Genomic DNA, 12,026 nt, shown 5'->3' on the forward strand with positions numbered 1-12,026 from the left:
TCCATGTTTTGATGTCATGCAGGCAGTTGATGAGAGACTGAGGGGGGAGCTGGGAGGATGGAGTGGTGCTGAGATACAATTGTGTATCATCAGTGTAGCAGTGTAAATTGAGTCCATGATGTCGGATGATCTGGCCGAGGGTTAGCTAAGCTAACTATGAAACACTTTAACTGACAGGACTCCGGATCAACTGTGTACTGTAAGGTAGCTTCTAGCTTCATGTCGAACAGTAAGTCAACATTTCCCAGAGAGCTTTCTTTGAAATCACCAGGTAACGCTAAAAAACATTACATTTAGATTGTATGACAAAGTGTTTATTTAATATATCTGGCTAGCTATAGCTACTTGCTGACGGTTTAGCTTACCCCCGCGATTCAAAGTAAGGTCAACGTAGCTGTAATTTATGCTTTGCTTACATGTTCGCATAACTTGGAAGTTTACTGACATTTACATACCTTGTTTACCTGGCTCAAGTGGTGGCTCTGGGGTTGTTGTGTGAGCCACCACTTGAGATTTGTCGTTTGTCGTTTTTTTATGTCCATCTTCAAAAACTCTGAGTCCGACTGACTGTTTATTTTAAACATTGTCACAGCTCACAGGATAGGTACCTGTCAGCCAATAAGACAGATTTGTATTTCCATTTAACTCTCTGGTTGGTCTGCTGTCTTGCCTCTGTTGCATTCACTGAACATGGGAAATTACAATCCTGCCGTCCTCTCTAGTGTCATGATGAGGTTCAGGTAAAGCACGGTTAATGTATTATATTATTGACTCAATAATATAATACATGACTTTGAGAGTAGGCAATCTAGGTATATTAACACAATTAATTAAACATACTTATCACGGCGACGGTGTACTGAGATGTTTTCTTTTAAAAAAAAAAAACCCTGCAAGTTGCTCTTTAACCCTCAGGGAGGGCAAGTACAGTGCGTTCGACAGTGACCTCCAGGCTTGGATTTTCGTCATTTTAGGGGCTAGGCCATTTGGCCTTTGGTGTCACACATTTTTTCAGGGCGCAAAGGCCAAATGCCAGGGCACAAAGGCCATTGAGTGTAACATTTGGATTTGGAGAATACAAATAAATAACTTCACTTTCTGATAAGAAAAACACACGAATGACATGGAAAACAAATCACTTTTTTAATATCAATAATGTCAAACATTATATCATCATATAGGCCTATGCCTCCTTAGTATTACTGCATATACAATGAAATACTCTACTTTGAATAATTAGTGTTTGGTATGTTTTCCAAAACATGTTTTCCTTCGCGTCGAAAGGAGCCAGTTGAGGTGGTTCGGGCACCTAGTTAGGATGCCACCTGGGCGCCTCCCTAGGGAGGTGTTCCAGGCACGTCCAGCTGGGAAGAGACCAAGGGGTAGACCTAGGACCAGGTGGAGGGATTATATCTCTTCGCTGGCCTGGGAGCGCCTTGGGATCCCCCAGTCAGAGCTGGTTGATGTCGCCAGGGAAAAGAAAGTTTGGGGCTCTCTGCTGGAACTGCTACCCCCGCGACCCGACCACGGATAAGCGGGAGAAGATGGATGGATGGATGGATGTATGTAGATAGAATAAGAAATGTGCAGAATATGACAGTTTAATGGTGGAGGTACACACATATTGATAGATGTCTTGTAATGCACTGTTGAGGAACCTGTGACCCAAGTTTTTCATTCATTGCATAACTACACCGTAGTTGTGTATGATATGTCAATAAACCTTTGGAAATCTTGAAAGGGATGTGCAAAATAGCCATAATATACTTTAATTAACTATTAACTTTATTACTTGTTTCCATTCATGTCAATTGCAGATACATGTTTAGTCTTCTCAAGCACCAACTATCAAATATCTCTCCTGATTGTTGGCACTTGACAATCACCTTACCTGAATTTTACTCAGGTCACGTGTAACTAAAGTCTGATTTAAGGGTTGTTTATATTTCACATAATTAATCAGAATCTGCAAAGTAACTCAAATAAATGCAGTGGAGTAAAAATACCAGGTTAACCTCTGAATTGTAGTGGAGTAGAATTACAAAGTAGCAATGAGCTGTCATGTGGGTATATATTAATGCTGCGCATTATGGACACAAGTGATTTTCACCCATTTATTAATTATATGTTTTACATTTGATAACACCAATGTGTTTAATAATGGCAACTTCTAATTGTGGGAAAAACGAAACCGTTCAGTAGAGACGTCCCATAGAACATTTTGCGAAACACAATAGCCAGAATGTGTAGTTCTGGGGGGGTGTTCGATTCCAGTTTTGGATAGTCTGGCGTGGTTTCGTTCCATTTCACACAGCTGTTTGACGCTCTGCGTAACCTTACGGGGACTGTAGTCCTAAACGATAGCTGGGGATTATGGGTAGTGTAGTGTCTTCGGCCATCCTAAACTCAGAAATGTTGACAATCGCAATGATGCTCGAAATGTCCCTTATAGGCCTACGTCTGTTTCCTGTTATTTTTATTTTGAAATTCAGTTCCTGACGGACACCAAAAAAGCCCGAGATTATGGAATTAAACCAATAAATAAAAGCAAGGATAATTGTGTGTTATTGGTGAGTAAATAACAGTGTGTTATTTTGAAAAGAATAACAAATTAGAAGGAAAAAAATATTTAAAAATACAGATTTCAGTATCCTGAGGCTCTGAGCCCCATTTATTTTCCTCACAGACGGCAACAAAAGTCAGAAATTATACGATTTAAAATAAAAGCAATAATTGTGGCTTGATATTGAGTTTTTATGAACCACACAGCTTCCGGTCTTCCACGACCCGAAGATGTGCTGCAGCCTGCAGGCACGAAACACGTTACCAGTAGAAATACATTGCTTTTAAAATCGTGCTGTGCAACACGAAAAAAAGGGGCAAATCGTGTTGGTGAACACGAATCAATAGATTAAAAATCGTGTTGGTGAACACGAAATGCCGTGAGACTGGGTTGATCATTCAGCAGTGTACTTTGAAATGCAAAAGTGTGTGTGTGTGTGTGTGTGTGTGTGTGTGTGTGTGTGTCTGTGAGAGTCTCTTTAATCAACTCCTCACAGCTCCTCACATCTGTTCAGAAACTAGAAATTAAACATGTACAAACCACAGACTGTCTCTGTCATGGTGAATACAGTCGCTGGTTTAATTCTGTCTTCAGGACGTTGTTGTGAGTTTGGACAGAGCAGATACAGGTTAGTTTAGCCCAGTGGTTCTCAAACTTTTTCTGTCAGGCTCCCCCTTTGGAGAAAAAAATAAGTCGGGCCCCCCCAACACAAATAGTCAGGCTCAGTGGCAGCGCCAGATATTCATTTTGGGGTGCTGTGGGGTAGCTTGACGTTTCATAGAGGGTGCTCAAACATTTAGGGTTTCCCATTAATGTACCGGTCGCTACAGTGGAATTTTCTACTTCAACAATCCCCACGCATATACACAGTGTGACAGTTACAATGAAGGCTCAAGGCATATAGGTGTAAGCAGGGGTAAAGTGCTATTTTTATAGGTGGTGTGTGGACCTCACATAGGGGGGTCCGGGGGCAAGCTCCCCCGGGAAGATTTATTTTTAAATATTGAAGTTAAAAGCATTAATCTGGTGCACTTAGAGAGCAACATGAAGAGATCGATGGATACATCTCTCAACACCCATATGAAACAGAACTGTAAACAGATTTACCTTTTCTTTATGGATATTTTACAAATCAGAAATCACCCTTTTAAACTTTATTCTTTTTTTACTGTCATATAGTATTTCATACCTGTTTTTCATTTATTCTCCTATTTTTTTATAACTATAATGATCATATAAATCACAGCAACCCACCTTTCCAGGTGTCCCCCGGACTACGGTCGGCGGATTTTGTTTTCATTCGTCACAACGCCCACCGCGGCCCCCTACGGCCCCCTTACGACGACTGCTCATGTGTTTCCAGGTTGTTGGATTTGGACTCCCGTCTCTCGGCACTACAATACAAACATGATACATATTAGCATGTTGACTAATGTTATTGTTTTTTAACTATATAATTATTTTCTCATAAATTTGTAATTTTATTATAAAATCAATGCACTATTGCATGTTTTGGTTTTCATATTTGTGTGAATACACAAGTTGTATTATGGATTTTACATTTTGTTTTCTATTTTTCCCTTTTCATTATTTGACAAATAACACATTTTCAGCCATGAAAAACGTATTAACTTCAAAGTTTGCTTCAATTTTTAAAGGGGTATGAGTAACCCCATCATATGATTTGATATAACGGTCAGAGTAAAACTTTGCAAAGCATGAACAGCAGAGAGCTCTGACATCATTAAACAGTGATTCGATAAGAGGACCTCAATCATCATCATCGTCATCATCATCGTCATCATCATCATCATCATCATCATCATCATCATCATCATCATCATCATCATCGACCACATCTCCTACAGAAGCTCTGAAGGAGATATAGTCTGTAATAATAACAGTAAATATAACAAAGGTGTGTGTGTGTGTGTGTGTGTGTGTGTGTGTGTGTGTGTGTGTGTGTGTGTGTGTGTGTGTGTGTGTGTGTGTGTGCGTGTGTGTGTGTGTGTGTGTGTGTGTGTGTGTGTGTGTGTGTGTGTGTGTGTGTGTGTGTGTGTGTGTGTGTGTGTGTGTGTGTGTGTGTGTGTGCTGTGTGTATATATGTGTGTGCCAGATTATTCCAGTTGATGTTGGACCGTTGCTGTGCTATGTTACTGTTTGTGATTTTTGTGGGAGCCTTTGGAGCAGAGAACACTGAATACTGTGAGATGCTGGGAGACCCAGTGTTTCCTCTGTTATCTAAGGATGGAGATATTACAATTGGAGGAGCTTTTTCCATCTATAGCCAAATATCGAAGCCTTCTCTCTCCTTTACAGATGTTCCAGAAGCTCTCACATGCTCCAGGTAGTGTTTCATTTATTGTCTCTGTTGGTTTCATAACAGATTAAATAGTCATATTAGTAAGGAAACTGTTATTAAAACTATTTTTTTTCTTTTCAGAATACAGTTAAGAGAATTTCGCTTTGTCCAAACAATGATTTTTGCCATCCAGGAGATCAACAATAGCAGCTCATTGCTGCCTAATATCTCGATTGGTTATAAGGTATTTGACAGCTGTGGTTCAACACTGCCTTCAACGCGAGCAGTGATGAGTCTATTGAATGGACAGGAAAGAACTTTGGGTAAAACCTGCTCAAGCCGGTCATCTGTTCATGCCATCATCGGAGCCTCTGAGTCCTCCTCAACAATTGTGATGCTACAAAATTCAGGGATTTTCCAAATACCAGTGGTAAATATTTGTAATATTTCATGTTTGGACTGATTTCTAAATTGTTTTTGCAAAAGGCTTCCCATTTTGTAGATCTGGCATATAACAACCATCAACAAAGACTTAATACTGGTATTATTGTGGTTTGTTTCAGGGCTAAATTTAGGTTGGGATTAAAGGGTTTGCACATATGCAGAATGAGGAAAAAGACAGAAAATGATTAAAACATTATTTTACTTACATTTTCCACTTAATACTTATCTGAAATCAAAATAAATGTATTTAGTTTCCCTTATTTTTTTGTTAGATCAGCCACTTTGCCACATGCGCTTGTTTGAGTAACAGAAAGGAGTACCCCTCTTTCTTCAGAACCATCCCCAGTGACTATTATCAGAGCAGAGCCTTGGCCAAACTGGTAAACCACTTTGGCTGGAAGTGGGTTGGGGCAGTTAGAAGTGACAATGATTATGGTAACAATGGCATGGCAACATTTATCACAGCTGCACGCCAGGAGGGGGTCTGCATTGAATACTCAGAAGCCATATCAAGGACTGACACCGGTGGGCACATTGCAAAGGTGGTCAGAGGGATAAAAAGCGGCACTGCCAGAGTTTTAGTTGCTTTCGTAGCCCAGGGTGAAATGGACATTCTTCTTGAGGAAGCCCTGAAGCAGAACCTCACTGGGCTGCAGTGGGTGGGCAGTGAGTCCTGGATTACAGCAGGTCATCTGGCAACTAAGAGGTACTCAGGAATCCTGACAGGGACTCTGGGCTTTGCCATCAGAAAAACAAAGATCACAGGGCTCAGTGAGTTTCTTTTGCAAGTAAACCCAGGTCAAGACCCTCATAATAATCTGCTGAGAGAGTTCTGGGAAGCCACCTTTGGTTGCAGTTTTCAGTCCGGTCTCCATGGTCAGACCCTGTGCTCAGGCTCTGAGATACTAGAGGACATCAACAATACTTTTACAGATGTGTCAGAGCTAAGGATATCCAGCAATGTGTATAAGGCTGTGTATGCAGTGGCTCATGCCATGCATAACATGTTACAATGTGGTGATGCCATGAATCCTCAGTGTATCTGGAAAGATGACTTTGAGCCAAAACAGGTAACAGGTTAATACATTCAGTAAATGATTTGAATAAAAAATAAATAATAATCTTACAATATTTCACCACTGTTCTCATTTGGTAGGTTGTGAAACACCTCCAAAGTGTGAATTTCACCCTTCAGTCAGGAGAAAGTGTGTATTTTGATAGAAATGGAGACCCTGCAGCGACCTATGAGCTGGTGAACTGGCAGAGAAATCCAGCAGGAGATACTGTGTTTGTGGCTGTAGGGAGCTACGATGCATCACTACCAATTGAAAAGCAGTTTATAATGAATGGAATAAACATAACATGGGCTGCTGGATCCCTAAAGGTAAAAATAGTTTAGTATAACTCATTGTGGAGGTAATTTTTCAAATACATAACTGTTCCCTGAGACATTTCCGTAATTAATGACCAAATAAAAAAGGTGGATTCTCCTGTCAACAAACAGATATTTACCTATGTATACTCTATATATTACTGACTGGGATTGGCACTTTCAAGTTGTAGATATACGTGTACGATTAATGAGAAAAATGAAATCTTTAGAGACACTAAGAAAGACCAATTCAAATATAAAAACATTCATAAATGAAGGGCCAACTAACTTTGAGTAACTGATGAGTTGAGTGGTATTTTTATAGAGGCCTGTGTCCGTCTGCAGTGAGAGTTGTCCACCAGGTTTCCGGCAGGCTGTGATTAAAGGGAAACCCATCTGCTGTTTCTCCTGCATTGCTTGTGCTGCGGGAGAGATCACCAAATCCAACTGTGAGTAGAATCTTTCCATACTGTAACTAATTTTATATTAATATATGTAGAAAGTCTATGAATTCCAGTGTCAATCCAATAAGTCTCCAAACATTACAAGGCCATAATTTATTTCATACAGTATGAGCTTAAGTCTCACTTGCCGCTTACAGCACAAACACATTTCAGTGGTCCATGTTTTCTATTCAGATTCTGCCGAGTGTTCGCCATGCCCACTGGAGTACTGGTCAAATGAAGATCACAGCCAGTGTGTTCCAAAGGTGATCGAGTTCCTATCTTATGGCGAAACCATGGGCGCCCTGCTCACTGCTTTCTCGTTGTTTGGAACGATGTTAACACTGGTGGTGTTGTGTGTCTTCTTCCGGTTTCGTCACACACCTCTTGTCAAAGCCAGTAACTCTGAGCTGAGCTTCCTGCTGCTCTTCTCCTTGACTCTGTGTTTCCTGTGTTCCCTGACCTTCATAGGTCAGCCCACAGTGGTGTCCTGCATGCTGCGACACACAGCATTCGGCATCACCTTTGCCTTGTGCATGTCTTGTATCTTGGCTAAAACCATAGCAGTAGTGATGGCTTTTAAGGCTACAAGGCCGACTAACACACTTCCTCAGTGTTCTGCTGTGCTTCAGAGAACAAATGTTCTCAGCTGTACTTTACTGCAGGTGTTGGTATGTGTGCTGTGGTTAACCCTTGCCCCACCATTCCCCTACACAAATACAGCTCATACCACTGAAAGGATTATTCTAGAGTGTAATGTAGGTTCACCTATAGGGTTCTGGGCTGTGTTGGGGTATATAGGACTCCTGGCTGTGATGTGCTTCATCCTTGCTTTTCTGGCTCGAAAGCTGCCTGATAATTTTAATGAAGCTAAGTTCATCACCTTCAGTATGCTAATATTCTGTGCAGTATGGGTCACTTTTATTCCTGCGTATGTTAGCTCTCCTGGGAAGTTCACTGTGGCTGTGGAGATATTTGCCATTTTGGCCTCTAGCTTTGGGTTGCTCTTCTGTATATTTGCTCCAAAATGTTATATTTTACTGTTAAGACCAGAGAGAAATACTAAAAAGGAAATGATGAGAAGAAACTAATCAAATTACCTTAAATGAGTGTGCATGAAAGTGAAACCTAAATGTCTGAGATGCTATTTTTTTCACCCACAATATGTTTTCCTCAAAAACAAGAACAAAAACAAGACGCATAAAAACAAACATGCTTATATTTGGATAAATGTCTTATTACGACCCGGCTCAAAAGGCCACAACAAAAAGGAGACACACCATGTTGACGGTTAACAAAATATGTTTATTTAGGACAAACAAATCAAATTAAGTCAAAACCAGTAAACTATGAGGTGTGGATGTCAGTATCATGATACTGGTATCAGTAATGTAAGTGCAGGGTGAGGATTGTATGGACATGTATGTGTGTGAGAGTGTTGAAGTGCACAAAGTAAAGCAACTGAAGAAACTCATAGTATACTCAACCAAACCGGAGTGCCTGCAGGGAAAAGCAGAGAGCACAGACAGGAGCAGAGAGGCTTTAAAATAGCTGCAGAGCACCAGACCCAGGTGCCCTGAGTTACTGCAATCAGTGCAATCAATGCAGCACAGACAGAACAGCCACACCCTCTCTACTGATGGACCCACAGGGGCATCACAGCCCCCCCCCCCTTAAGACGGGGCCCCAAAGGGGTCCACGACAACCCAACATCCTTCTTCTTAACTCCAGCCTTGCGACTTCGTATTGCTTCTTCGTCTCCACTGCCTTTATGTCTCCTTGGGTTGGCTGGCGTTGAGCCACAGCATGTAGGCGCTCATCGGCCTCGCCGACCTCCTTCGGCCTTCTCTTCTTCGGCCTCCTCTCCTTCGGCCTCCTCTCCTTCGGCCTCCTCTCCTTCGGCCTCCTCTCCTTCGGCCTCCTCTCCTTCGGCCTCCTCTCCTTCTCTTTGCGGGGTTTCCTCTCTTTCTTCTCCTTCACCACTTTGACTGTCTTCTCCTTCTTCTTTGTCTCGATCTCAAAGTCAAAGGACCTTGCTGGACCACTTTTTCCAGACTCCGAAACAGGTAGGTCAGTGGACATCCTACGGCTCTGCACGCGTGCAATATTATAAACTGGAGACACACTTGGAAATTGCAAACACTCTCATCTGACTCCCCAGATGCCACCGGCCTGGAAACCACCACAGGCGGTGGCACACCAGCCCACACAGCACTGCCAGCGAGATCGTTGCCCAAAATCATATGTATCCCATCAAGTGGCAACGCGGGACGCACGCCGATAGACACAACTCCCCGTACCAGCTCACAATCCAGCACTACTGTATGACGTCGCACAGGAATCAAGCCCATCTCCATGCCCCTCATCAGCACAAAATCCCCCGTTTCTGTCTCTGACGAAAAAGGCAACACTGACTCAACAATGAATGAGTATCTAGCCGCTGTATCACGCAACACCTTAATTGGCACATATTTGTCACTACCGACTACTGATACAACCGCTTCAGTGATGAACGGCTCAAAACCAGAACCCGCATCCGGGTCAGCACAAATCGGCTTCCTATCAGGCACCATGCCCGAGCCTACACCCAACGGGTTTTTTTTCAACACGGCAGAACACATGGCTGGAGAAAGTGGTGCCAAACGAGGCTTCCCCTTAGTTTCCAGCAACGGACACTGCTCCTTCCAATGACCCTATCCTCTGCAATAATGACATAGGTCCGGAGGAGCCCTACGTGGTGCACTGGCTCTCGGTCGATAGGTGTTTAAAAAGCAGATCTCCCCGTCCCAGGATCTGGAGGGTGTGTGTGTGTGTGTGTGTGTGTGTGTGTGTGTGTGTGTGTGTGTGTGTGTGTGTCTGTGTGTGTGTGTGTGTGTGTGTGTGTGTGTGTGTGTGTGTGTGTGTGTGTGTGTGTGTGTGTGGGTGCGTGCGTGCGTGTATCGATGTATCTACGTGTGTGTGCGGAGCTTGTCCCAATGGAATCCATAAAACACCCTAAATGATAGGGGGATCTAAAATGGCCAATTTAAAAGTGATACCAGTTCTATTAGTAAAAGCCGTGCATAGTAGTGTAAGTGCAGTGAAAACACAAGTGCAATGATACAAATATAAATAATTAAAACATTCTCCACAGTAATATGAATTTAAAAAGTAAAGGGAGTGTTAAAATTAACTAATACTAATAAAATAAAGGAAGGCACACCAGGTTAGTAAAATCGTATATAATGAACTGGATGTCACTGAAAAACAGAAACCATTAAAATCGAGGTTGGGTAAGTTTAAAAGATTCCAAAGGGTAGCCGTTTTTTATTTAAAAGGGTGGCAGGTCGGTGAAGAGTTCCTCTCTGCGGGTGGTTTCCCGGCCTCCAGGTAATAAAATAATTTAAAATAAATATAAATAAACAAATAAAAGCGTCCCTCCTCATGTGGCTTTGATCATTTTCAGATAAAAACATACACATAAATACATTTAAAATTATAAAACATGTAAGAAGTAATAAAAACATAAATATGAACACCATTAAGATAAATAAGATAGTGCTGAAAACATGCGATAAAAATGTAGCACACCAATAAAAAAAGTCCAGATGAGGAGGATCTAGAAATAATTAATAAATAAATAAATATAAGTGCTAAAATACGTGGAGGGCGGATTAAAACAGGCTGACACACCCGCAGAGAAGGGAACCAAAATCACCCATCTGCAGAGGAGAGACCCCGGGGGGAGAGGAGATCACACAGGTTAAAACATGTTTAAGTGGTGGGAGGCGGACCCATCAATTATATTTTTCATTTAGTCCGCCCGGGTCCATGGTGCCCAGGCGATGGATCCACCTCCGCTCCGCCGCTCGCCTCTGGCCCGTGCTCCAGCCGCTGCTGCTCTCCAGGCCCATTGACTGTACACTCTGTGTCACGATTCTCAGGTTATGTCACGTTTGTAGTTTTGTCTGTGTTGGTGTTTTTCTTGTCTTTGGGTTTCCTGTCTTATTGTGTAAAGTGTTCACCCCCGTTTCCTGCCTGTTTCCCTCCCTGATTACCCGATTGTGTTCACCTGTTGTCCTTGTGTTTCTCCTCCCCTGTCCAGCTGTGTCTTGTTCTGTGATTACCCTTCTGTGTATTTAGTCTAGTCTTCCCCTGTGTTCCATGTCGGTTCATTGTTTCCCCTCCATGTTATTCCACGGTCTGTGTTCCTTGTGCTGCTTTGGATATTTTGGATTCTGCCTTGTTTTTGCCACAGCTTTATTATTTAATAAAGCTCGCTTTTCGCTATTCTGCATTTGAGTCCTACCTGCTTCACCCATTCGTAACAGAATGAACCGACCACATTTGGACTCAGCAGATTTTAATGTTTTGGCCCCACAGGCGGAATGTTTTGGGTATTCTCTGGAGTACATTTTTTACACCTGGAAGAACGCCTCATCTAGATGGGGTAAAGAGGCTGCTTTGAAGGAGGCACGCCGGGAGGTTGCTCGCAAGCCCTGGCTCAGGAGCTTGTTGCCTGAGTGGCTACAAACCTTTACAAGTAGCCCTGAATAATTGTCACAAGCTTCTAACCCTTTCCTGGGATCCGACTATTGTCCTGTTGAAGGTCCACAGAGTCTCCAAAAAGCCTCTAGGAGACGCAGGGCCAGGATTCCAGCCCGTGCTCCAACAGCCATGATTCCGGCTTCAGTTCCGGTTTCCACAGCCATGGATCCATGCACCAGTACCGGCCCGCAGAGCTATGTTTCCTTGCTCGATTACCTGGCCCACACAGCCATGGTCCAGGCCTCTGTTCCGGTTCCAGCGGCTCCAGTTCCAACCTCAGACCTTTTCTCAGGAACCCGTCTGGCGTTTGGAGGTCCACGGAGCCTCCAAAAGGTCTCTGGAAGATGCAAGGCCAGGATTCCAGCCCGTACTCCA

The 12,026-nt window shown here is 42.7% G+C and overlaps 1 protein-coding gene across 1 annotated transcript; it reads left to right on the top strand.

Annotated features, from left to right (window-relative positions):
* The first annotated feature begins 4,713 nt into the window (after nucleotides 1-4,713).
* On the top strand, nucleotides 4,714-8,215 carry LOC117457453 (extracellular calcium-sensing receptor-like). The gene is made up of 6 exons (XM_034097555.1): nucleotides 4,714-4,910; nucleotides 5,007-5,295; nucleotides 5,582-6,379; nucleotides 6,466-6,693; nucleotides 7,007-7,130; nucleotides 7,320-8,215. The coding sequence occupies exons 1-6, from the start codon at nucleotides 4,714-4,716 to the stop codon at nucleotides 8,213-8,215; spliced, it is 2,532 nt and encodes an 843-aa protein (XP_033953446.1).
* The last annotated feature ends 3,811 nt before the right edge of the window (nucleotides 8,216-12,026 follow it).

The sequence above is a fragment of the Pseudochaenichthys georgianus genome, chromosome 13 (assembly GCF_902827115.2).
Source record: "Pseudochaenichthys georgianus chromosome 13, fPseGeo1.2, whole genome shotgun sequence".
In the NCBI taxonomy this organism is placed as follows: domain Eukaryota; kingdom Metazoa; phylum Chordata; class Actinopteri; order Perciformes; family Channichthyidae; genus Pseudochaenichthys; species Pseudochaenichthys georgianus.